Here is a 27,811-nt window from a genome sequence, read left to right as displayed (position 1 = left end):
GTAACCTCTAGTTTCAACAGGTTACCTCTAGTTTCAACAGGTTACCTCTAGTTTCAACAGGTGACCTCTAGTTTCAACAGGTGACCTCTAGTTTCAACAGGTAACCTCTAGTTTCAACAGGTAACCTCTAGTTTCAACAGGTAACCTCTAGTTTCAACAGGTAACCTCTAGTTTCAACAGGTAACCTCTAGTTTCAACAGGTAACCTCTAGTTTCAACAGGTAACCTCTAGTTTCAACAGATAACATCTAGTTTCAACAGGTAACCTCTAGTTGCAACAGGTAACCTCTAGTTTCAACAGGTAACCTCTAGTTTCAACAGGTAACCTCTAGTTTCAACAGGTAACCTCTAGTTTCAACAGGTAACCTCTAGTTTCAACAGGTAACCTCTAGTTTCAACAGGTAACCTCTAGTTTCAACAGCATCAGTTCTGACAGGTAACCTCTAGTTTCAACAGGTAACCTCTAGTTTCAACAGGTAACCTCTAGTTTCAACAGCATCAGTTCTGACAGGTAACCTCTAGTTTCAACAGGTAACCTCTAGTTTCAACAGGTAACCTCTAGTTTCAACAGCATCAGTTCTAACAGGTATTCTCTAGTTTCAACAGGTAACCTCTAGTTTCAACAGGTAACCTCTAGTTTCAACAGGTAACCTCTAGTTTCAACAGGTAACCTCTAGTTTCAACAGCTAACCTCTAGTTTCAACAGGTTACCTCTAGTTTCAACAGGTAACCTCTAGTTCTAACAGGTAACCTCTAGTTTCAACAGGTATTCTCTAGTTTCAACAGGTAACCTCTAGTTTCAACAGGTAACCTCTAGTTTCAACAGGTAACCTCTAGTTTCAACAGGTTACCTCTAGTTTCAACAGGTAACCTCTAGTTCTAACAGGTAACCTCTAGTTTCAACAGGTATTCTCTAGTTCTAACAGGTAACCTCTAGTTCTAACAGGTAACCTCTAGTTTCAACAGGTATTCTCTAGTTCTAACAGGTTACCTCTAGTTTCAACAGGTAACCTCTAGTTTCAACAGGTAACCTCTAGTTTCAACAGGTAACCTCTAGTTTCAACAGCATCAGTTCTAACAGGTAACCTCTAGTTTCAACAGCATCAGTTCGTACAGGTAACCTCTAGTTTCAACAGGTAACCTCTAGTTTCAACAGGTAAACTCTAGTTTCAACAGGTAACCTCTAGTTTCAACAGGTAACCTCTAGTTCTAACAGGTAACCTCTAGTTCTAACAGGTAACCTCTAGTTCTAACAGGTAACTTCTAGTTTCAACAGGTTACCTCTAGTTTCAACAGGTAACCTCTAGTTTCAACAGGTAACCTCTAGTTTCAACAGGTAACCTCTAGTTTCAACAGATAACTTCTAGTTTCAACAGGTAACCTCTAGTTTCAACAGGTAACCTCTAGTTTCAACAGGTATTCTCTAGTTCTAACAGGTTACCTCTAGTTTCAACAGGTTACCTCTAGTTTCAACAGGTAACCTATAGTTTCAACAGGTAAACTCTAGTTTCAACAGGTAACCTCTAGTTTCAACAGGTATTCTCTAGTTCTAACAGGTAACCTCTAGTTCTAACAGGTAACCTCTAGTTCTAACAGGTAACCTCTAGTTTCAACAGGTATTCTCTAGTTCTAACAGGTAACCTCTAGTTCTAACAGGTAACCTCTAGTTCTAACAGGTAACCTCTAGTTCTAACAGGTAACCTCTAGTTTCAACAGGTAACCTCTAGTTTCAACAGGTAACCTCTAGTTTCAACAGGTATTCTCTAGTTCTAACAGGTAACCTCTAGTTTCAACAGGTAACCTCTAGTTTCAACAGGTAACCTCTAGTTTCAACAGGTATTCTCTAGTTCTAACAGGTAACCTCTAGTTCTAACAGGTAACCTCTAGTTCTAACAGGTAACCTCTAGTTTCAACAGGTATTCTCTAGTTCTAACAGGTAACCTCTAGTTCTAACAGGTAACCTCTAGTTCTAACAGGTAACCTCTAGTTCTAACAGGTAACCTCTAGTTTCAACAGGTAACCTCTAGTTTCAACAGGTAACCTCTAGTTTCAACAGGTATTCTCTAGTTCTAACAGGTAACCTCTAGTTTCAACAGGTAACCTCTAGTTTCAACAGGTAACCTCTAGTTTCAACAGGTAACCTCTAGTTTCAACAGGTAACCTCTAGTTTCAACAGGTAACCTCTAGTTTCAACAGGTAACCTCTAGTTTCAACAGGTAACCTCTAGTTTCAACAGATAACATCTAGTTTCAACAGGTAACCTCTAGTTGCAACAGGTAACCTCTAGTTTCAACAGGTAACCTCTAGTTTCAACAGGTAACCTCTAGTTTCAACAGGTAACCTCTAGTTTCAACAGGTAACCTCTAGTTTCAACAGGTAACCTCTAGTTTCAACAGCATCAGTTCTGACAGGTAACCTCTAGTTTCAACAGGTAACCTCTAGTTTTAACAGGTAACCTCTAGTTTCAACAGCATCAGTTCTGACAGGTAACCTCTAGTTTCAACAGGTAACCTCTAGTTTCAACAGGTAACCTCTAGTTTCAACAGCATCAGTTCTAACAGGTATTCTCTAGTTTCAACAGGTAACCTCTAGTTTCAACAGGTAACCTCTAGTTTCAACAGGTAACCTCTAGTTTCAACAGGTAACCTCTAGTTTCAACAGCTAACCTCTAGTTTCAACAGGTTACCTCTAGTTTCAACAGGTAACCTCTAGTTCTAACAGGTAACCTCTAGTTTCAACAGGTATTCTCTAGTTTCAACAGGTAACCTCTAGTTTCAACAGGTAACCTCTAGTTTCAACAGGTAACCTCTAGTTTCAACAGGTTACCTCTAGTTTCAACAGGTAACCTCTAGTTCTAACAGGTAACCTCTAGTTTCAACAGGTATTCTCTAGTTCTAACAGGTAACCTCTAGTTCTAACAGGTAACCTCTAGTTTCAACAGGTATTCTCTAGTTCTAACAGGTTACCTCTAGTTTCAACAGGTAACCTCTAGTTTCAACAGGTAACCTCTAGTTTCAACAGGTAACCTCTAGTTTCAACAGCATCAGTTCTAACAGGTAACCTCTAGTTTCAACAGCATCAGTTCGTACAGGTAACCTCTAGTTTCAACAGGTAACCTCTAGTTTCAACAGGTAAACTCTAGTTTCAACAGGTAACCTCTAGTTTCAACAGGTAACCTCTAGTTCTAACAGGTAACCTCTAGTTCTAACAGGTAACCTCTAGTTCTAACAGGTAACTTCTAGTTTCAACAGGTTACCTCTAGTTTCAACAGGTAACCTCTAGTTTCAACAGGTAACCTCTAGTTTCAACAGGTAACCTCTAGTTTCAACAGATAACTTCTAGTTTCAACAGGTAACCTCTAGTTTCAACAGGTAACCTCTAGTTTCAACAGGTATTCTCTAGTTCTAACAGGTTACCTCTAGTTTCAACAGGTTACCTCTAGTTTCAACAGGTAACCTATAGTTTCAACAGGTAAACTCTAGTTTCAACAGGTAACCTCTAGTTTCAACAGGTATTCTCTAGTTCTAACAGGTAACCTCTAGTTCTAACAGGTAACCTCTAGTTCTAACAGGTAACCTCTAGTTTCAACAGGTATTCTCTAGTTCTAACAGGTAACCTCTAGTTCTAACAGGTAACCTCTAGTTCTAACAGGTAACCTCTAGTTCTAACAGGTAACCTCTAGTTTCAACAGGTAACCTCTAGTTTCAACAGGTAACCTCTAGTTTCAACAGGTATTCTCTAGTTCTAACAGGTAACCTCTAGTTTCAACAGGTAACCTCTAGTTTCAACAGGTAACCTCTAGTTTCAACAGGTAACCTCTAGTTTCAACAGGTATTCTCTAGTTTCAACAGGTAACCTCTAGTTTCAACAGGTAACCTCTAGTTTCAACAGGTAACCTCTAGTTTCAACAGGTAACCTCTAGTTTCAACAGGTAACCTCTAGTTTCAACAGGTAATCTCTAGTTTCAACAGCATCAGTTCTGACAGGTAACCTCTAGTTTCAACAGGTAACCTCTAGTTTCAACAGGTAACCTCTAGTTTCAACAGGTAATCTCTAGTTTCAACAGCATCAGTTCTAACAGGTAACCTCTAGTTTCAACAGGTAACCTCTAGTTTCAACAGATAACTTCTAGTTTCAACAGGTAACCTCTAGTTTCAACAGGTAACCTCTAGTTTCAACAGGTAACCTCTAGTTTCAACAGGTAACCTCTAGTTTCAACAGGTAACCTCTAGTTTCAACAGGTAACCTCTAGTTTCAACAGGTAACCTCTAGTTTCAACAGGTAACCTCTAGTTTCAACAGGTATTCTCTAGTTCTAACAGGTTACCTCTAGTTTCAACAGGTAACCTCTAGTTTCAACAGGTAACCTCTAGTTTCAACAGGTAACCTCTAGTTCTAACAGGTAACCTCTAGTTTCAACAGGTAACCTCTAGTTTCAACAGGTAACCTCTAGTTTCAACAGGTAATCTCTAGTTTCAACAGCATCAGTTCTAACAGGTATTCTCTAGTTTCAACAGGTAACCTCTAGTTTCAACAGGTAACCTCTAGTTTCAACAGGTAACCTCTAGTTTCAACAGGTAACCTCTAGTTTCAACAGGTAACCTCTAGTTTCAACAGGTGACCTCTAGTTCTAACAGGTAACCTCTAGTTTCAACAGGTTACCTCTAGTTCTAACAGGTAACCTCTAGTTTCAACAGGTAACCTCTAGTTTCAACAGGTATTCTCTAGTTCTAACAGGTAACCTCTAGTTCTAACAGGTAACCTCTAGTTTCAACAGGTAACCTCTAGTTTCAACAGGTAACCTCTAGTTTCAACAGGTAAACTCTAGTTTCAACAGGTAACCTCTAGTTTCAACAGGTAACCTCTAGTTCTAACAGGTAACCTCTAGTTCTAACAGGTAACCTCTAGTTTCAACAGCATCAGTTCTAACAGGTAACCTCTAGTTTCAACAGCATCAGTTCTAACAGGTAACCTCTAGTTTCAACAGGTAACCTCTAGTTTCAACAGGTAATCTCTAGTTTCAACAGGTAACCTCTAGTTTCAACAGGTAACCTCTAGTTTCAACAGGTAAACTCTAGTTTCAACAGGTAACCTCTAGTTTCAACAGGTAACCTCTAGTTTCAACAGGTAACCTCTAGTTTCAACAGCATCAGTTCTGACAGGTAACCTCTAGTTTCAACAGGTAACCTCTAGTTTCAACAGGTAACCTCTAGTTTCAACAGGTAACCTCTAGTTTCAACAGATAACTTCTAGTTTCAACAGGTAACCTCTAGTTTCAACAGGTAACCTCTAGTTTCAACAGCATCAGTTCTAACAGGTAACCTCTAGTTTCAACAGGTAACATCTAGTTTCAACAGGTAACCTCTAGTTTCAACAGGTAACATCTAGTTCTAACAGGTAACCTCTAGTTTCAACAGGTAACCTCTAGTTTCAACAGCATCAGTTCTAACAGGTAACTTCTAGTTTCAACAGGTAACCTCTAGTTTCAACAGGTAACCTCTAGTTTCAACAGGTAACCTCTAGTTTCAACAGGTAACCTCTAGTTTCAACAGCATCAGTTCTAACAGGTAACTTCTAGTTTCAACAGGTAACCTCTAGTTTCAACAGGTAACCTCTAGTTTCAACAGGTAACCTCTAGTTTCAACAGGTAACCTCTAGTTTCAACAGGTAACCTCTAGTTTCAACAGCATCAGTTCTGACAGGTAACCTCTAGTTTCAACAGGTAACCTCTAGTTTCAACAGGTAACCTCTAGTTCGTACAGGTAACCTCTAGTTTCAACAGGTAACCTCTAGTTTCAACAGGTAACCTCTAGTTTCAACAGGTAACCTCTAGTTTCAACAGGTAACCTCTAGTTTCAACAGCCATAGACAGGCAGTTCACAGAGGGATGGAGTGTGTATAGCGATGGATTAGGACTGAGTCCAAAATGGCACCCTCTTCCCTATGGGCCTGGTCAACAGTAGTCCTCTATGTGGAGAATCTGGTGTCATTTCAGACAACCAGACTGCACAGTAGCAGCAGCAGTTCCTACATGTAACCAGCAGAGGGCAGTGTGGGGGCAGAGTTCAATAGGGACCGAGGCAGAATGAATGCTATCTATCTTACCCTGATCCTAGATCTGTGGATAAGGGGAATGTCATTAGAATTTTAAGGATTTCACAGTGTTCTAATCATAATGTTTTAGAGTCACTTCTATAGTTCTAACCATAGAATTAGAATAAGAATACCATTCTAATCCATTGTCTTACTTCCCGTAACCAGGGCACCCGTCTTCTCCACGGCAACCAGCAGCTGATCCTCCAGGCAGCATTCCCCATGCAACAACAGCAACAGGCCTTCACCCAGGTAACACAACAACAACAACAGTCTCACAACCAGAGGCATCAGCTGCAGCTGAAACCACAGCCGCAGAAACAACCCAAAGGCCCGCCTTCGCACCGGACTGACAGCTCCAGCAGCCAAGCACAGTAGGCCAGGCATCCAATCAGACTCTATGACCTGAAGGCTGAACCAATCAGAGGTGTGGAGGGGTGTCCTGGATTGTGTTGTGTGTTTTTCTAATGGAACTACAGTGTTGGAGTCACCCAACCCCCCCCTTCCTATCGCCCCTACCAATATAGCTGCTGTGTTGACCCCCCTCTATCTTCCGCCATAACAAACTGAATTATGGGTAACGGTGAGGGTGGCCAGCCCTTCGTCCTAGAAAGCTACTAACTGTGCAGGGTTTGGCTCCGGCTCTGCTCTAACACACCTATTCAGTTGCTCACCAGGACCTTGATGCTCACCTAGACTGAATCAGGTGTGTTGGTTAGCGCAGGGCCGGAACTAAAGCCTGCAGTCAGGAGATCTTCAGGAGGAGGTTTGGCCCCACCTGGATTTCACCTTCCTTAAGGAACTCCTCATCACCGCGGTGACAATAGTACGGACCGGAACCATCGGAACCCTGTGTCCCGTAGCAACCAGGAGGAGAGTTGTTTGTTCGTGCGTTGGAGGAGAGACAAACTCGGTGTCCGTGGAAACCCAGTAGAACTCTGCGTTGCCACGGCAACGAGAGACTCCAAAAGGAACGTTGTGGTGATGGACTGACTCTATGGGTCTGTACAGTACAGACGTGTGTAACATTAAACTAAATGTAAATATCCATTATAGCTGCAAAGAAAAAAACCGGAAATGACTATTTTATATGATTGCATGGGTAAATAACTGTACGTTTTTATGAGTAACTTTTGACAAAATGACTTTATTCAGTGTTTTCCTGGTCAGTTCCTGGTCAGTTCCTGGTCAGATATGAGGTGACAGACGTTCAGCTAGGATGAAGAGCCGCCTCTCTCTTCCACCTAAAGGTCTTTCGGCTCTGTTCCAACACTTTAGAAAATGCATCCATCCTTCCATCTTTCCTCCCTTCCTGCCTTGAGGTCATCAAAGTCATTCAGTTAAAGGGTGTATTTCATTTGTGTTGGAACATGGCCCCCGGAGGGAGAGATGTTGTGTCACCGTTGGTTTGATGGACGGGCTTGGGTTCTAGTGGGATGCTGGGAAATGTAGTTTTTAAACTCAACATTTTATTTTTTAAACTCAACATTTTGAAACGTTTTATCAGAACAACAACCACGTCTGATCCAATCCAATCATGACGACCAAACAGACCTACGGATAAATATAATCTAAACCAGACCAGGGAGTCGGCGATATTACTCAGCCTGGTCCCAGATCACTTCGGTCTTGTGTTGGCTCAGTTGGTAGAGCAAGGCACTTGCAACCCCAAAGGTCGTGGGTTTGATTCCAGCTCGGGCCATCCGTACGTCAAATCTATGCACGTATGACTGACTCTAAGTTGCTTTGGGAAAAATACATCTAGTAAATGTTCTATATGAATGGTGCCGTCTTAACAACACACAGGTCTGGGATCATCTGTAACGGGTTTAGTTATTCCAAGTGCCAATAGTCACAACACACAGGGTCAGTTGATATATATATTTTAGCAGACTATTCAAAGAGGTATATATATATATATATATTTCCAGAAGTATATGACCCTTCTATCAGAGTACTGCATGTATATAGAATGGATTATTTTTTAATGAAGACAGAAACAGAGTCTTATTATACATAGACAGTATATATTTAACCTCCCCCATGATATTATAGCACTTAATGAGGTCTAACACAGTAAATTACAGACCTACAGACAGTATATATTTAACCTCCCCCATGATATTATAGCACTTAATGAGGTCTTAGACAGTAAATTACAGACAGTATATCTCCCCATGATATTATAGCACTTAATGAGGTCTAACACAGTAAATTACAGACAGTATATCTCCCCATGATATTATAGCACTTAATGAGGTCTAACACAGTAAATTACAGACAGTATATCTCCCCATGATATTATAGCACTTAATGAGGTCTAACACAGTAAATTACAGACCTACAGACAGTATATCTCCCCATGATATTATAGCACTTAATGAGGTCTAACACAGTAAATTACAGACCTACAGACAGTATATATTTAACCTCCCCCATGATATTATAGCACTTAATGAGGTCTTAGACAGTAAATTACAGACAGTATATCTCCCCATGATATTATAGCACTTAATGAGGTCTTAGACAGTAAATTACAGACAGTATATCTCCCCATGATATTATAGCACTTAATGAGGTCTAACACAGTAAATTACAGACCTACAGACAGTATATCTCCCCATGATATTATAGCACTTAATGCGGTCTAACACAGTAAATTACAGACCTACAGACAGTATATCTCCCTATGATATTATAGCACTTAATGAGGTCTTAGACAGTAAATTACAGACAGTATATCATAGCACTTAATGCGGTCTAACACAGTAAATTACAGACCTACAGACAGTATATCTCCCTATGATATTATAGCACTTAATGAGGTCTTAGACAGTAAATTACAGACAGTATATCTCCCCATGATATTATAGCACTTAATGAGGTCTTAGACAGTAAATTACAGACAGTATATCTCCCCATGATATTATAGCACTTAATGAGGTCTAACACAGTAAATTACAGACCTACAGACAGTATATCTCCCCATGATATTATAGCACTTAATGCGGTCTAACACAGTAAATTACAGACCTACAGACAGTATATCTACCTAGCTGTGTTGAATCTGGATGTGTGTGGAAATCTGTGTGTATGTTTGTGTGTGTGAGAGAGAGTATGTGAGTCTGTGTTCTTGTCCATGCGTTTACCTCTAGACATTGTGTGCGTGTGTGTTTACATTGTGTGTGTGTGTGTGTTTACATTGTGTGTGTTTCCCCCTGTGTCTTATACTAACTCCCTTATTCAAGGATCCACAATTTGCTGAATGGTCTCTGCTCAGGAATAAAACTGTTGTGTCCAAAATGGTACTTTCCTATTGGCTCTGGTCTAAAGTAGTGCACTATATAGGGAATAGGGCTCTGGTCTAAAGTAGTGTACTATATAGGGAATAGGGCACTGGTCTAAAGTAGTTCACTATATAGGGAATAGGGCCCTGGTCTAAAGTAGTGCACTATATAGGGAATAGGGCTATGGTCTAAAGTAGTGCACTATATAGGGAATAGGGCTCTGGTCTAAAGTAGTGCACTATATAGGGAATAGGGCCCTGGTCTAAAGTAGTGCACTATATAGGGAATAGGGCCCTGGTCTAAAGTAGTGCACTATATAGGGAATAGGGTGCCATAGGGCTCTGGTCTAAAGTAGTGCACTATATAGGGAATAGGGCCCTGGTCTAAAGTAGTGCACTATATAGGGAATAGGGCTATGGTCTAAAGTAGTGCACTATATAGGGAATAGGGTGCCATAGGGCTCTGGTCTAAAGTAGTGCACTATATAGGGAATAGGGCCCTGGTCTAAAGTAGTGCACTATATAGGGAATAGGGCTATGGTCTAAAGTAGTGCACTATATAGGGAATAGGGTGCCATAGGGCTCTGGTCTAAAGTAGTGCACTATATAGGGAATAGGGTGCCATAGGGCTCTGGTCTAAAGTAGTGCACTATATGGTCAGTAGTCAGTTGATATTTGATCAAGGTCTGGTCAGTTGATATCTGATCCAGGTCTGGTCAGTAGTCAGTTGATATTTGATCCAGGTCTGGTCAGTTGATATCTGATCCAGGTCTGGTCAGTAGTCAGTTGATATTTGATCCAGGCCTGGTCAGTTGATATTTGATCCAGGTCTGGTCAGTAGTCAGTTGATATTTGATCCAGGTCTGGTCAGTAGTCAGTTGATATTTGATCCAGGTCTGGTCAGTTGATATTTGATCCAGGTCTGGTCAGTAGTCAGTTGATATTTGATCCAGGTCTGGTCAGTAGTCAGTTGATATTTGATCCAGGTCTGGTCAGTTGATATTTGATCCAGGTCTGGTCAGTTGATATTTGATCCAGGTCTGGTCAGTAGATATTTGATCCAGGTCTGGTCAGATGATATTTGATCCAGGTCTGGTCAGTTGATATTTGATCCAGGTCTGGTCAGTAGTCAGTTGATATCTGATCCAGGTCTGGTCAGTAGTCAGTTGGTATTTGATCCAGGTCTGGTCAGTTGATATTTAATCCAGGTCTGGTCAGTAGTCAGTTGATATTTGATCCAGGTCTGGTCAGTAGTCAGTTGATATTTGATCCAGGTCTGGTCAGTTGATATTTGATCCAGGTCTGGTCAGTTGATATTTGATCCAGGTCTGGTCAGTAGTCAGTTGATATTTGATCCAGGTCTGGTCAGTAGATATTTGATCCAGGTCTGGTCAGATGATATTTGATCCAGGTCTGGTCAGTTGATATCTGATCCAGGTCTGGTCAGTAGTCAGTTGATATTTGATCCAGGTCTGGTCAGTAGTCAGTTGATATTTGATCCAGGTCTGGTCAGTTGATATTTGATCCAGGTCTGGTCAGTTGATATTTGATCCAGGTCTGGTCAGTAGATATTTGATCCAGGTCTGGTCAGTAGATATTTGATCCAGGTCTGGTCAGATGATATTTGATCCAGGTCTGGTCAGTTGATATTTGATCCAGGTCTGGTCAGTTGATATTTGATCCAGGTCTGGTCAGTAGTCAGTTGATATCTGATCCAGGTCTGGTCAGTCAGTTGATATTTGATCCAGGTCTGGTCAGTAGTCAGTTGATATTTGATCCAGGTCTGGTCAGTTGATATTTGATCCATGTCTGGTCAGTTGATATTTGATCCAGGTCTGGTCAGTAGATATTTGATCCAGGTCTGGCCAGTAGTCAGTTGATATTTGATCCAGGCCTGGTCAGTTGATATTTGATCCAGGTCTGGTCAGTAGTCAGTTGATATTTGATCCAGGCCTGGTCAGTTGATATTTGATCCAGGTCTGGTCAGTAGTCAGTTGATATTTGATCCAGGTCTGGTCAGTAGTCAGTTGATATTTGATCCAGGTCTGGTCAGTTGATATTTGATCCAGGTCTGGTCAGTAGTCAGTTGATATTTGATCCAGGTCTGGTCAGTTGATATTTAATCCAGGTCTGGTCAGTAGTCAGTTGATATTTGATCCAGGTCTGGTCAGTTGATATTTGATCCAGGTCTGTTCAGTTGATATTTGATCCAGGTCTGGTCAGTAGTCAGTTGATATTTGATCCAGGTCTGGTCTGTTGATATTTGATCCAGGTCTGGTCAGTTGATATTTGATCCAGGTCTGGTCAGTTGATATTTGATCCAGGTCTGGTTAGTAGTCAGTTGATATTTAATCAAGGTCTGGTCAGTGGTCAGTTGATATTTGATCCAGGTCTGGTCAGTTGATATTTAATCCAGGTCTGGTCAGTGGTCGGTCGGTCAGTAATGTAACAGTGAAGACATATCTAACAGTAAAAGTCTTGGACAGTACAGGAGGAGTGTGTTGTTTGGAAAAAGGACTTCCCAGAACGTCTGTGATTGTTCTTGTCTCGAAGAACAGAGTGGAGAGGGAGAGAGTGTAGGCATGTGTTTGGTAATTTCTACTCTTCGTTTTGTTCTACTTCCTGTATCACACGGGAACAGCCAATCAGTTCATGCGTTGCAGTAACGATGATGACTAGTGAATAGTCTAGAATCTTCCTCTGTGTTTGGGCTGGTGATGATGACGACGCCCAGGAGAGATGCAGCCCAACCTGAATACGTGTTAGTGTGAGACTGAGCGTTGTGCCACGACAACAACCTCCACTGTGTTCCTGTGGATTAAGGACATCAAGGTATTAATGCTTAGACTTGACGCATGGTTTCATGGGGAATCCATTACCTACGAAGCTATGACAAAGTGTGTGTGTCTCACACACACACACTCACACACACACACACACACACTTTGACACAACTACCCTTTTGACACACATCCCTCAGCAAATTCAGGTCCTTTAATTTTAGTGTTTTGTGAGTTTTATTGCTGAAAGAATGCAACTGTTATTGTCATGTTATTTCCACATCACTGATATACACCCAGCCCAAAGAATGTAACGGTGGAAGAGACTTAATGTATGTATGTATCTTGTTTGACTGTGTCCCAAATGACACCCTATTTCCTATATAGTGCACTACGTTTTGTCCAGAGCTGGTCTAAAGTAGCGCGCTATGTGTATGAAACAGGGTGGCACGTAGCCATTCTGCTGTAGAAGAGAAACGGGCTTGTGTAATGAAGTGGTTCAATCATGTCCCATTCAATGGTATGAGAATCGAGTTCCGAAATTCTACGTTCTGATTCTATGATTCCGTTGTTCCGATGTTACTGTAACAAGCAGCTCTGTTTGGACTATTCTGAATGTTGGACCTGAACCGTGTTTCTTTACCATTGACAGACTGAAACCCAACTGTTATTTCACCAATACACACCGTGGTGGTTTCTAGAACTAACTGTTATTTCACCAATACACACCGTGGTGGTTTCTAGAACTAACTGTTATTTCACCAATACACACCGTGGTGGTTACTAGAACTGTTATTTCACCAATACACACCGTGGTGGTTTCTAGAACTAACTGTTATTTCACCAATACACACCGTGGTGGTTTCTAGAACTGTTATTTCACCAATACACACCGTGGTGGTTTCTAGAACTAACTGTTATTTCACCAATACACACCGTGGTGGTTTCTAGAACTGTTATTTCACCAATACACACCGTGGTGGTTTCTAGAACTGTTATTTCACCAATACACACCGTGGTGGTTTCTAGAACTGTTATTTCACCAATACACACCATGGTGGTTTCTAGAACTGTTATTTCACCAATACACACCGTGGTGGTTTCTAGAACTAACTGTTATTTCACCAATACACACCGTGGTGGTTTCTAGAACTAACTGTTATTTCACCAATACACACCGTGGTGGTTTCTAGAACTAACTGTTATTTCACCAATACACACCGTGGTGGTTTCTAGAACTGTTATTTCACCAATACACACCGTGGTGGTTTCTAGAACTGTTATTTCACCAATACACACCGTGGTGGTTTCTAGAACTGTTATTTCACCAATACACACCGTGGTGGTTTCTAGAACTGTTATTTCACCAATACACACCATGGTGGTTTCTAGAACTGTTATTTCACCAATACACACCGTGGTGGTGTCTAGAACTAACTGTTATTTCACCAATACACACCGTGGTGGTTTCTAGAACTAACTGTTATTTCACCAATACACACCATGGTGGTTTCTAGAACTGTTATTTCACCAATACACACCGTGGTGGTTTCTAGAACTGTTATTTCACCAATACACACCGTGGTGGTTTCTAGAACTAACTGTTATTTCACCAATACACACCGTGGTGGTTTCTAGAACTAACTGTTATTTCACCAATACACACCATGGTGGTTTCTAGAACTAACTGTTATTTCACCAATACACACCGTGGTGGTTTCTAGAACTGTTATTTCACCAATACACACCGTGGTGGTTTCTAGAACTAACTGTTATTTCACCAATACACACCGTGGTGGTTTCTAGAACTAACTGTTATTTCACCAATACACACCGTGGTGGTTTCTAGAACTGTTATTTCACCAATACACACCGTGGTGGTTTCTAGAACTAACTGTTATTTCACCAATACACACCGTGGTGGTTTCTAGAACTGTTATTTCACCAATACACACCGTGGTGGTTTCTAGAACTAACTGTTATTTCACCAATACACACCGTGGTGGTTTCTAGAACTGTTATTTCACCAATACACACCGTGGTGGTTTCTAGAACTGTTATTTCACCAATACACACCGTGGTGGTTTCTAGAACTGTTATTTCACCAATACACACCGTGGTGGTTTCTAGAACTAACTGTTATTTCACCAATACACACCGTGGTGGTTTCTAGAACTAACTGTTATTTCACCAATACACACCGTGGTGGTTTCTAGAACTGTTATTTCACCAATACACACCGTGGTGGTTTCTAGAACTAACTGTTATTTCACCAATACACACCGTGGTGGTTTCTAGAACTAACTGTTATTTCACCAATACACACCGTGGTGGTTTCTAGAACTGTTATTTCACCAATACACACCGTGGTGGTTTCTAGAACTAACTGTTATTTCACCAATACACACCGTGGTGGTTTCTAGAACTAACTGTTATTTCACCAATACACACCGTGGTGGTTTCTAGAACTAACTGTTATTTCACCAATACACACCATGGTGGTTTCTAGAACTAACTGTTATTTCACCAATACACACCGTGGTGGTTTCTAGAACTGTTATTTCACCAATACACACCGTGGTGGTTTCTAGAACTGTTATTTCACCAATACACACCGTGGTGGTTTCTAGAACTAACTGTTATTTCACCAATACACACCATGGTGGTTTCTAGAACTGTTATTTCACCAATACACACCGTGGTGGTTTCTAGAACTGTTATTTCACCAATACACACCGTGGTGGTTTCTAGAACTGTTATTTCACCAATACACACTGTGGTGGTTTCTAGAACTAACTGTTATTTCACCAATACACACTGTGGTGGTTTCTAGAACTAACTGTTATTTCACCAATACACACCGTGGTGGTTTCTAGAACTGTTATTTCACCAATACACACCGTGGTGGTTTCTAGAACTAACTGTTATTTCACCAATACACACTGTGGTGGTTTCTAGAACTGTTATTTCACCAATACACACCGTGGTGGTTTCTAGAACTGTTATTTCACCAATACACACCGTGGTGGTTTCTAGAACTAACTGTTATTTCACCAATACACACCGTGGTGGTTTCTAGAACTAACTGTTATTTCACCAATACACACCGTGGTGGTTTCTAGAACTGTTATTTCACCAATACACACCGTGGTGGTTTCTAGAACTAACTGTTATTTCACCAATACACACCGTGGTGGTTTCTAGAACTAACTGTTATTTCACCAATACACACCGTGGTGGTTTCTAGAACTAACTGTTATTTCACCAATACACACCGTGGTGGTTTCTAGAACTGTTATTTCACCAATACACACCGTGGTGGTTTCTAGAACTGTTATTTCACCAATACACACCGTGGTGGTTTCTAGAACTAACTGTTATTTCACCAATACACACCGTGGTGGTTTCTAGAACGGTTATTTCACCAATACACACCGTGGTGGTTTCTAGAACTAACTGTTATTTCACCAATACACACCATGGTGGTTTCTAGAACTAACTGTTATTTCACCAATACACACCGTGGTGGTTTCTAGAACTAACTGTTATTTCACCAATACACACCGTGGTGGTTTCTAGAACTGTTATTTCACCAATACACACCGTGGTGGTTTCTAGAACTGTTATTTCACCAATACACACCGTGGTGGTTTCTAGAACTAACTGTTATTTCACCAATACACACCGTGGTGGTTTCTAGAACTGTTATTTCACCAATACACACCATGGTGGTTTCTAGAACTGTTATTTCACCAATACACACCGTGGTGGTTACTAGAACTAACTGTTATTTCACCAATACACACCATGGTGGTTACTAGAACTGTTATTTCACCAATACACACCGTGGTGGTTTCTAGAACTAACTGTTATTTCACCAATACACACCGTGGTGGTTTCTAGAACTGTTATTTCACCAATACACACCGTGGTGGTTTCTAGAACTAACTGTTATTTCACCAATACACACCGTGGTGGTTTCTAGAACTGTTATTTCACCAATACACACCGTGGTGGTTTCTAGAACTGTTATTTCACCAATACACACCGTGGTGGTTTCTAGAACTGTTATTTCACCAATACACACCGTGGTGGTTTCTAGAACTGTTATTTCACCAATACACACCGTGGTGGTTTCTAGAACTGTTATTTCACCAATACACACCGTGGTGGTGTCTAGAACTAACTGTTATTTCACCAATACACACCGTGGTGGTTTCTAGAACTAACTGTTATTTCACCAATACACACCATGGTGGTTTCTAGAACTGTTATTTCACCAATACACACCGTGGTGGTTTCTAGAACTGTTATTTCACCAATACACACCGTGGTGGTTTCTAGAACTAACTGTTATTTCACCAATACACACCGTGGTGGTTTCTAGAACTAACTGTTATTTCACCAATACACACCATGGTGGTTTCTAGAACTAACTGTTATTTCACCAATACACACCGTGGTGGTTTCTAGAACTGTTATTTCACCAATACACACCGTGGTGGTTTCTAGAACTAACTGTTATTTCACCAATACACACCGTGGTGGTTTCTAGAACTAACTGTTATTTCACCAATACACACCGTGGTGGTTTCTAGAACTGTTATTTCACCAATACACACCGTGGTGGTTTCTAGAACTAACTGTTATTTCACCAATACACACCGTGGTGGTTTCTAGAACTGTTATTTCACCAATACACACCGTGGTGGTTTCTAGAACTAACTGTTATTTCACCAATACACACCGTGGTGGTTTCTAGAACTGTTATTTCACCAATACACACCGTGGTGGTTTCTAGAACTGTTATTTCACCAATACACACCGTGGTGGTTTCTAGAACTGTTATTTCACCAATACACACCGTGGTGGTTTCTAGAACTAACTGTTATTTCACCAATACACACCGTGGTGGTTTCTAGAACTAACTGTTATTTCACCAATACACACCGTGGTGGTTTCTAGAACTAACTGTTATTTCACCAATACACACCGTGGTGGTTTCTAGAACTGTTATTTCACCAATACACACCGTGGTGGTTTCTAGAACTAACTGTTATTTCACCAATACACACCGTGGTGGTTTCTAGAACTAACTGTTATTTCACCAATACACACCGTGGTGGTTTCTAGAACTAACTGTTATTTCACCAATACACACCATGGTGGTTTCTAGAACTAACTGTTATTTCACCAATACACACCGTGGTGGTTTCTAGAACTGTTATTTCACCAATACACACCGTGGTGGTTTCTAGAACTGTTATTTCACCAATACACACCGTGGTGGTTTCTAGAACTAACTGTTATTTCACCAATACACACCATGGTGGTTTCTAGAACTGTTATTTCACCAATACACACCGTGGTGGTTTCTAGAACTGTTATTTCACCAAAACACACCGTGGTGGTTTCTAGAACTGTTATTTCACCAATACACACTGTGGTGGTTTCTAGAACTAACTGTTATTTCACCAATACACACTGTGGTGGTTTCTAGAACTAACTGTTATTTCACCAATACACACCGTGGTGGTTTCTAGAACTGTTATTTCACCAATACACACCGTGGTGGTTTCTAGAACTAACTGTTATTTCCCCAATACACACCGTGGTGGTTTCTAGAACTGTTATTTCACCAATACACACCGTGGTGGTTTCTAGAACTAACTGTTATTTCACCAATACACACCGTGGTGGTTTCTAGAACTGTTATTTCACCAATACACACTGTGGTGGTTTCTAGAACTGTTATTTCACCAATACACACCGTGGTGGTTTCTAGAACTGTTATTTCACCAATACACACCGTGGTGGTTTCTAGAACTGTTATTTCACCAATACACACCGTGGTGGTTTCTAGAACTGTTATTTCACCAATACACACCGTGGTGGTTTCTAGAACTGTTATTTCACCAATACACACCGTGGTGGTTTCTAGAACTAACTATTATTTCACCAATACACACCGTGGTGGTTTCTAGAACTAACTGTTATTTCACCAATACACACCATGGTGGTTTCTAGAACTAACTGTTATTTCACCAATACACACCGTGGTGGTTTCTAGAACTAACTGTTATTTCACCAATACACACCGTGGTGGTTTCTAGAACTAACTGTTATTTCACCAATACACACCGTGGTGGTTTCTAGAACTAACTGTTATTTCACCAATACACACCGTGGTGGTTTCTAGAACTAACTGTTATTTCACCAATACACACCGTGGTGGTTTCTAGAACTGTTATTTCACCAATACACACCGTGGTGGTTTCTAGAACTAACTGTTATTTCACCAATACACACCGTGGTGGTTTCTAGAACTAACTGTTATTTCACCAATACACACCGTGGTGGTTTCTAGAACTAACTGTTATTTCACCAATACACACCGTGGTGGTTTCTAGAACTGTTATTTCACCAATACACACCGTGGTGGTTTCTAGAACTAACTGTTATTTCACCAATACACACCGTGGTGGTTTCTAGAACGGTTATTTCACCAATACACACCGTGGTGGTTTCTAGAACTAACTGTTATTTCACCAATACACACCATGGTGGTTTCTAGAACTAACTGTTATTTCACCAATACACACCGTGGTGGTTTCTAGAACTAACTGTTATTTCACCAATACACACCGTGGTGGTTTCTAGAACTGTTATTTCACCAATACACACCGTGGTGGTTTCTAGAACTGTTATTTCACCAATACACACCGTGGTGGTTTCTAGAACTAACTGTTATTTCACCAATACACACCGTGGTGGTTTCTAGAACTGTTATTTCACCAATACACACCATGGTGGTTTCTAGAACTGTTATTTCACCAATACACACCGTGGTGGTTACTAGAACTAACTGTTATTTCACCAATACACACCATGGTGGTTTCTAGAACTGTTATTTCACCAATACACACCGTGGTGGTTTCTAGAACTAACTGTTATTTCACCAATACACACCGTGGTGGTTTCTAGAACTAACTGTTATTTCACCAATACACACCATGGTGGTTTCTAGAACGGTTATTTCACCAATACACACTGTGGTGGTTTCTAGAACTGTTATTTCACCAATACACACCGTGGTGGTTTCTAGAACTAACTGTTATTTCACCAATACACACCATGGTGGTTTCTAGAACTGTTATTTCACCAATACACACCGTGGTGGTTTCTAGAACTAACTGTTATTTCACCAATACACACAATGGTGGTTTCTAGAACTGTTATTTCACCAATACACACCGTGGTGGTTTCTAGAACTAACTGTTATTTCACCAATACACACCGTGGTGGTTTCTAGAACTGTTATTTCACCAATACACACCGTGGTGGTTTCTAGAACTAACTGTTATTTCACCAATACACACCATGGTGGTTTCTAGAACTAACTGTTATTTCACCAATACACACCGTGGTGGTTTCTAGAACTGTTATTTCACCAATACACACCGTGGTGGTTTCTAGAACTGTTATTTCACCAATACACACCGTGGTGGTTTCTAGAACTGTTATTTCACCAATACACACCGTGGTGGTTTCTAGAACTGTTATTTCACCAATACACACCGTGGTGGTTTCTAGAACTAACTGTTATTTCACCAATACACACCGTGGTGGTTTCTAGAACTAACTGTTATTTCACCAATACACACCGTGGTGGTTTCTAGAACTGTTATTTCACCAATACACACCGTGGTGGTTTCTAGAACTGTTATTTCACCAATACACACCGTGGTGGTTTCTAGAACTAACTGTTATTTCACCAATACACACCGTGGTGGTTTCTAGAACGGTTATTTCACCAATACACACCGTGGTGGTTTCTAGAACTAACTGTTATTTCACCAATACACACCATGGTGGTTTCTAGAACTAACTGTTATTTCACCAATACACACCGTGGTGGTTTCTAGAACTGTTATTTCACCAATACACACCGTGGTGGTTTCTAGAACTGTTATTTCACCAATACACACCGTGGTGGTTTCTAGAACTGTTATTTCACCAATACACACCGTGGTGGTTTCTAGAACTAACTGTTATTTCACCAATACACACCGTGGTGGTTTCTAGAACGGTTATTTCACCAATACACACCGTGGTGGTTTCTAGGGCTAACTGTTATTTCACCAATACACACCATGGTGGTTTCTAGAACTAACTGTTATTTCACCAATACACACCGTGGTGGTTTCTAGAACTAACTGTTATTTCACCAATACACACCGTGGTGGTTTCTAGAACTGTTATTTCACCAATACACACCGTGGTGGTTTCTAGAACTGTTATTTCACCAATACACACCGTGGTGGTTTCTAGAACTAACTGTTATTTCACCAATACACACCGTGGTGGTTTCTAGAACTGTTATTTCACCAATACACACCATGGTGGTTTCTAGAACTGTTATTTCACCAATACACACCGTGGTGGTTACTAGAACTAACTGTTATTTCACCAATACACACCATGGTGGTTTCTAGAACTGTTATTTCACCAATACACACCGTGGTGGTTTCTAGAACTAACTGTTATTTCACCAATACACACCGTGGTGGTTTCTAGAACTGTTATTTCACCAATACACACCATGGTGGTTTCTAGAACGGTTATTTCACCAATACACACTGTGGTGGTTTCTAGAACTGTTATTTCACCAATACACACCGTGGTGGTTTCTAGAACTAACTGTTATTTCACCAATACACACCATGGTGGTTTCTAGAACTGTTATTTCACCAATACACACCGTGGTGGTTTCTAGAACTAACTGTTATTTCACCAATACACACAATGGTGGTTTCTAGAACTGTTATTTCACCAATACACACCGTGGTGGTTTCTAGAACTAACTGTTATTTCACCAATACACACCGTGGTGGTTTCTAGAACTGTTATTTCACCAATACACACCGTGGTGGTTTCTAGAACTAACTGTTATTTCACCAATACACACCATGGTGGTTTCTAGAACTAACTGTTATTTCACCAATACACACCGTGGTGGTTTTTAGAACTAACTGTTATTTCACCAATACACACCGTGGTGGTTTCTAGAACTAACTGTTATTTCACCAATACACACCGTGGTGGTTTCTAGAACTAACTGTTATTTCACCAATACACACCGTGGTGGTTTCTAGAACTGTTATTTCACCAATACACACCATGGTGGTTTCTAGAACTGTTATTTCACCAATACACACCATGGTGGTTTCTAGAACTAACTGTTATTTCACCAATACACACCATGGTGGTTTCTAGAACTGTTATTTCACCAATACACACCGTGGTGGTTTCTAGAACTAACTGTTATTTCACCAATACACACCATGGTGGTTTCTAGAACTAACTGTTATTTCACCAATACACACCGTGGTGGTTTCTAGAACTAACTGTTATTTCACCAATACACACCGTGGTGGTTTCTAGAACTAACTGTTATTTCACAAATACACACCATGGTGGTTTCTAGAACTGTTATTTCACCAATACACACCGTGGTGGTTTCTAGAACTAACTGTTATTTCACCAATACACACCGTGGTGGTTTCTAGAACTAACTGTTATTTCACCAATACACACCATGGTGGTTTCTAGAACTAACTGTTATTTCACCAATACACACCGTGGTGGTTTCTAGAACTAACTGTTATTTCACCAATACACACCATGGTGGTTTCTAGAACTGTTATTTCACCAATACACACCGTGGTGGTTTCTAGAACTAACTGTTATTTCACCAATACACACCGTGGTGGTTTCTAGAACTAACTGTTATTTCACCAATACACACCATGGTGGTTTCTAGAACTAACTGTTATTTCACCAATACACACCGTGGTGGTTTCTAGAACTAACTGTTATTTCACCAATACACACCGTGGTGGTTTCTAGAACTAACTGTTATTTCACCAATACACACCATGGTGGTTTCTAGAACTAACTGTTATTTCACCAATACACACCATGGTGGTTTCTAGAACTAACTGTTATTTCACCAATACACACCGTGGTGGTTACTAGAACTGTTATTTCACCAATACACACCATGGTGGTTTCTAGAACTAACTGTTATTTCACCAATACACACCGTGGTGGTTTCTAGAACTAACTGTTATTTCACCAATACACACCGTGGTGGTTTCTAGAACTAACTGTTATTTCACCAATACACACCGTGGTGGTTTCTAGAACTAACTGTTATTTCACCAATACACACCATGGTGGTTTCTAGAACTAACTGTTATTTCACCAATACACACCATGGTGGTTTCTAGAACTGTTATTTCACCAATACACACCGTGGTGGTTTCTAGAACTAACTGTTATTTCACCAATACACACCATGGTGGTTTCTAGAACTAACTGTTATTTCACCAATACACACCATGGTGGTTTCTAGAACTGTTATTTCACCAATACACACCGTGGTGGTTTCTAGAACTGTTATTTCACCAATACACACCGTGGTGGTTTCTAGAACTGTTATTTCACCAATACACACCGTGGTGGTTTCTAGAACTAACTGTTATTTCACCAATACACACCGTGGTGGTTTCTAGAACTAACTGTTATTTCACCAATACACACCGTGGTGGTTTCTAGAACTGTTATTTCACCAATACACACTGTGGTGGTTTCTAGAAATCCTGCTAGTTTACTGGTTAAAAACCAGCTCAGAAACCTTACTTACCAGGTAACCCCAACTAGTTTTAATGTACACTTTTTCCAGGTAACTCCAACGAGTTTAATGTACACTTACCAGGTAATCCCAACTAGTTTTAATGTACACTTACCAGGTAATCCCAACTAGTTTTAATGTACACTTAACGGGTAATCCCAACTAGTTTTAATGTACACTTACCGGGTAATCCCAACTAGTTTACTGTACACTTACCGGGTAACTCCAACTAGTTTTACTGTACACTTACCAGGTAATCCCAACTAGTTTTAATGTACATTTACCAGGTAATCCCAACTAGTTTAATGTACACTTACCAGGTAACCCTAACTAGTTTAATGTACACTTACCAGGTAATCCCAACTAGTTTAATGTACACTTACCAGGTAACCCTAACTAGTTTAATGTACACTTACCAGGTAATCCCAACAAGTTTAATGTACACTTACCAGGTAATCCCAACTAGTTTAATGTACACTTACCAGGTAATCCCAACTAGTTTCAATGTACACTTACCAGGTAATCCCAACTAGTTTACTGTACACTTACCAGGTAACTCCAACTAGTTTTAATGTACACTTACCAGGTAACCCTAACTAGTTTTAATGTACACTTACCAGGTAATCCCAACTAGTTTTAATGTACACTTACCAGGTAATCCCAACTAGTTTTAATGTACACTTACCGGGTAATCCCAACTAGTTTAATGTACACTTACCAGGTAATCCCAACTAGTTTGAATGTACATTTACCAGGTCATCCCAACTAGTTTAATGTACACTTACCAGGTAATCCCAACTAGTTTTAATGGGGCTCTTCTGACGTGCATTTCCTCTTCCTGTCACCAGGTGTGTTCTCCCTCTCTCCCAAAGCAACATGGGAAATGTAGTGTTTCCTGTATTCTAAACCCTTCTCCTCCCTCTCCCAAAGCAACATGGAAACATAGTGTTTCCTGTATTCTAAACCCTTATCCTCCCTCTCTCCCAAAGCAACATGGGAAACATAGTGTTTCCTGTATTCTAAACCCTTCTCCTCCCTCTCTACCAAAGCAACATGGGAAACATAGTGTTTCCTGTATTCTAAACCCTTCTCCTCCCTCTCTCCCAAAGCAACATGGGAAACATAGTGTTTCCTGTATTCTAAACCCTTCTCCTCCCGTTCTCCCTCGGTCAATATGAAAATAAAACCCGATTTACAAATGTATTGTTGGTTGTGTGTTTTTGTCGCTTACTTTACAGGAGCAGTGACGGCCTCCACTGGAACACACACACACACACACACACACACACACCATACCACCACACACACACCATACCACCACACACACACCATACCACCACACACACACACCATACCACCACACACACACACCATACCACCACACACACACACCATACCACCACACACACACCATACCACCACACACACACCATACCACAACACACACACACACCATACCACCACACACACACCATACCACAACACACACACACACCATACCACAACACACACACACACACACCTGACACACACACACACACACCATATCACCACACACACACACACACCATACCACCACACACACACACACACACCATATCACCACACACACGACACACACACCATACCACCACACACACACACACACCATACCACCACACACACACACACACACCATACCACCACACACACACCTGACACACACACCATAGTTCCAGTACTTTCTTTATTACAAGCCAACCAGCTGTATGAAAACATCCTCAGCCTCCAAACCGTTCACGGTCCCGTTACAGAAGGAGCCCGTTTTTACCAGTCAGAGCCTCTCCTGGCTTCATTCATCACATACATTCTCTGCATCAAAACCACATACTATTAACATAAAACAAACCCTGAACATAAAGCTAAAGTTAATGTATTTACACATGAAGAGTTGGTTTCCAGACAGAGCCTCTCCTGGTTCTATGTTTCCCAGTCAGAGCCTCTCCTGTCTTCATTCATCACATACAGTCTCTGCATCAAAACCAACACACACACACACTATTAACATAAAACAAACCCTAAAAGCACATAAAGCTAATGTATTTACACATGAAGAGTTGGTTTCCCAGACAGAGCCTCTCCTGGTTCTATGTTTCCCAGACAGAGCCTACTCCTGGTTCTATGTTTCCCAGACAGAGTCTACTCCTGGTTCTATGTTTCCCAGACAGAGCCTACTCCTGGTTCTATGTTTCCCAGACAGAGTCTACTCCTGGTTCTATGTTTCCCAGACAGAGTCTACTCCTGGTTCTATGTGTCCCAGACAGAGCCTACTCCTGGTTCTATGTTTCCCAGACAGAGCCTACTCCTGGTTATATGTGTCCCAGACAGAGCCTACTCCTGGTTCTATGTATTCACTACAAAAAATCTGACCTCCTCATGAGGGACCGCAGTGGCTCACTGGTCTGCGTACCCACGTTCATAAAATAAAACATTATAGACTTAATCTCTTGCAATTCTACACAGTTTGCCATAAAATGGAGAGAAATATTTGCAGTTTTTGTATATAATATCTGAGTGAGAGTGACAAACAAAATTAATGGGGGCCCCCGGTCGGTAATGAGACCATAATTACTACAAGTTTAGATAGCTGGCTAGACTCATTTACCAATTGTATTTTTTAAAACATTTTTGCAGACAAGGGCTACAATGTATTTTTCCAGTTCAGGCACAATTTAGATTTTGGCCACTAGATGGCAGCAGTGTATGTGCATTTTTGTTGACTGATCCAATTAATCATTGCATTTCAGTTAAAAATGTTGTATCAAGTCTGCCCAAATGTGCCTAATTGGTTTATTGATACATGTCATAACTCTGCCCTCTCCTCAAACAATAGCATGGTATTATTTCACTGTAATAGCTACTGTAAATTGGGCCGTGCATTTAGATTACCAGGCATTTAAGCTTTCTGCCCATATCAGATATGTCTATGTCCTGGGAAATGTTCTGATGATGATAGTGTATACTGTATATGGTCAGAACAGCTGTGTTAGTAGATCTACATGCTGTATAGATGTGTCAGTCAGCCTATAGCGTATTGGTTCTTTAAACTAACAGCTGTGTTAGTAGATCTACATACTGTATAGATGTGTCAGTCAGCCTATAGCGTATTGGTTCTTTTAAACTAACTGCTGTGTCAGTTCATACTGTATTGATACTGTATTGTATATTGCCTCTAATATTGCATTAAATGACCATTTTATTTTCAGCGATCTCTTTGAACTTCTAGGCCTCTTCACGCTGATAAGGGGGAAACTTGCTGAATGATCAGAGAAATGATAGTCCAAGCTTTTTCTTTTAGGCTTATTTACAGAAAAAATTAATCCTGGATGCTTTGACAGCAATAGACTGGGGGGGGGGGGGGGGGGCGACCAATTGGATTGCGGTCTGCTCAAGTGTGCAGCAGCGCCCATCATTGTTGGCTCAATAACCACCATGTTTAATTGAACATTGTTATCAGGAAATATATTCCATGAAGTGTGGAAATCAGCCAATCAGGAATCAGGAAATCAGCTCTTGTGCCGCCTAGTGACCTTAATGATTACCGCACCACTTCAAGACTTCCTGGTCTAGCTAAAGTTCTACAATCCTGAAACCCAATCAGGGTTTAGGCCTGGACATCCAATCAGGAATCAGGAAATCAGCTCTTGTGCGTAAGGACGGGGAATAGTAGTGATCTTAATGATTACCGCACCACTTCAAGACTTCCTGGTCTAGCTAAAGTTCTAGAATCCTTGGTGAATGTACAACTTTGTTATTTTTTTAATGAATGTAAACCCAATCAGGGTTTAGGCCTTGACATCCAATCAGGGTTTAGGCCTGGACACCCAATCAGGGTTTAGGCCTGGACACCCAATCAGGGTTTAGGCCTGGACACCCAATCAGGGTTTAGGCCTGGACACCCAATCAGGGTTTAGGCCTGGACACCCAATCAGGGTTTAGGCCTGGACACCCAATCAGGGCTTAGGCCTGGACACCCAATCAGGGCTTAGGCCTGGACATCCAATCAGGGTTTAGGCCTGGACATCCAATCAGGGTTTAGGCCTGGACATCCAATCAGGGTTTAGGCCTTGACATCCAATCAGGGTTTAATATTGTGTATTGTATTGTGTATATGAATGTGTAGGTTATTGTGTATATGAATGTGTATTGTATTGTGTATATGAATGTGTAGGTTATTGTGTATATGAATGTGTATGTTATTGTGTATATGAATGTGTAGGTTATTGTGTATATGAATGTGTAGGTTATTGTGTATATGAATGTGTATTGTATTGTGTATATGAATGTGTAGGTTATTGTGTATATGAATGTGTAGGTTATTGTGTATATGAATGTGTAGGTTATTGTGTATATGAATGTGTAGGTTATTGTGTATATGAATGTGTAGGTTATTGTGTTGTGTAGGTTATTGTGTTGTGTAGGTTAATGTGTTGTGTAGGTTATTGTGTTGTGTAGGTTATTGTGTTGTGTAGGTTATTGTGTTGTGTAGGTTAATGTGTTGTGTAGGTTATTGTGTTGTGTAGGTTATTGTGTTGTGTAGGTTATTGTGTATATGAATGTGTAGGTTAATGTGTATATGAATGTGTAGGTTATTGTGTATATGAATGTGTAGGTTAATGTGTATATGAATGTGTAGGTTGTGTTGTGTAGGTTATTGTGTTGTGTAGGTTAATGTGTATATGAATGTGTAGGTTAATGTGTATATGAATGTGTAGGTTGTGTTGTGTAGGTTATTGTGTTGTGTAGGTTATTGTGTATATGAATGTGGAGGTTATTGTGTTGTGTCCCATATGGCGGCACACAATTTGGCCCAGCGTCGTCCAGGGGACAGGCCGTCATTGTAAATAAGAATTTGTTCTTAACCGACTTGCCTAGTTACATAAAGGTTACATAAAGGTTACATAAAGGTTACATACTAT

The 27,811-nt window shown here is 40.6% G+C and overlaps 1 protein-coding gene and 1 long non-coding RNA gene across 13 annotated transcripts in view; both read left to right on the top strand.

Moving 5' to 3' along the window:
- Window positions 1-12,857, top strand: part of LOC118936633 (circadian locomoter output cycles protein kaput) — a 53,879-nt gene extending 41,022 nt beyond the window's left edge. Inside the window, exon 23 of the mRNA XM_090209920.1 lies at window positions 6,260-12,857. Within this exon, the coding sequence (XP_090066046.1) occupies window positions 6,260-6,469 (210 nt within the window). The 3' untranslated portion in view covers window positions 6,470-12,857. The remainder of the gene's footprint in view (window positions 1-6,259) is intronic.
- Window positions 12,858-18,115: 5,258 nt separating this feature from the next.
- LOC149974771 (uncharacterized) lies at window positions 18,116-27,809 on the top strand. 12 transcript variants are annotated; one of them, XR_016488740.1, is made up of 3 exons: window positions 18,116-23,140; window positions 23,642-27,528; window positions 27,622-27,809. It is a non-coding gene; the product is annotated as an uncharacterized LOC149974771 (long non-coding RNA). The 12 variants fall into 12 exon arrangements; XR_016488739.1 differs by having other exon boundaries at window positions 18,116-23,507; XR_016488738.1 differs by having other exon boundaries at window positions 18,116-23,541.
- Window positions 27,810-27,811: the final 2 nt, after the last annotated feature.

Source organism: Oncorhynchus mykiss, chromosome 19, assembly GCF_057628025.1.
Source record: "Oncorhynchus mykiss isolate SJ-2025 chromosome 19, ASM5762802v1, whole genome shotgun sequence".
Lineage (NCBI taxonomy): Eukaryota > Metazoa > Chordata > Actinopteri > Salmoniformes > Salmonidae > Oncorhynchus > Oncorhynchus mykiss.
This window is presented reverse-complemented; position numbering and strand designations above follow the sequence as displayed.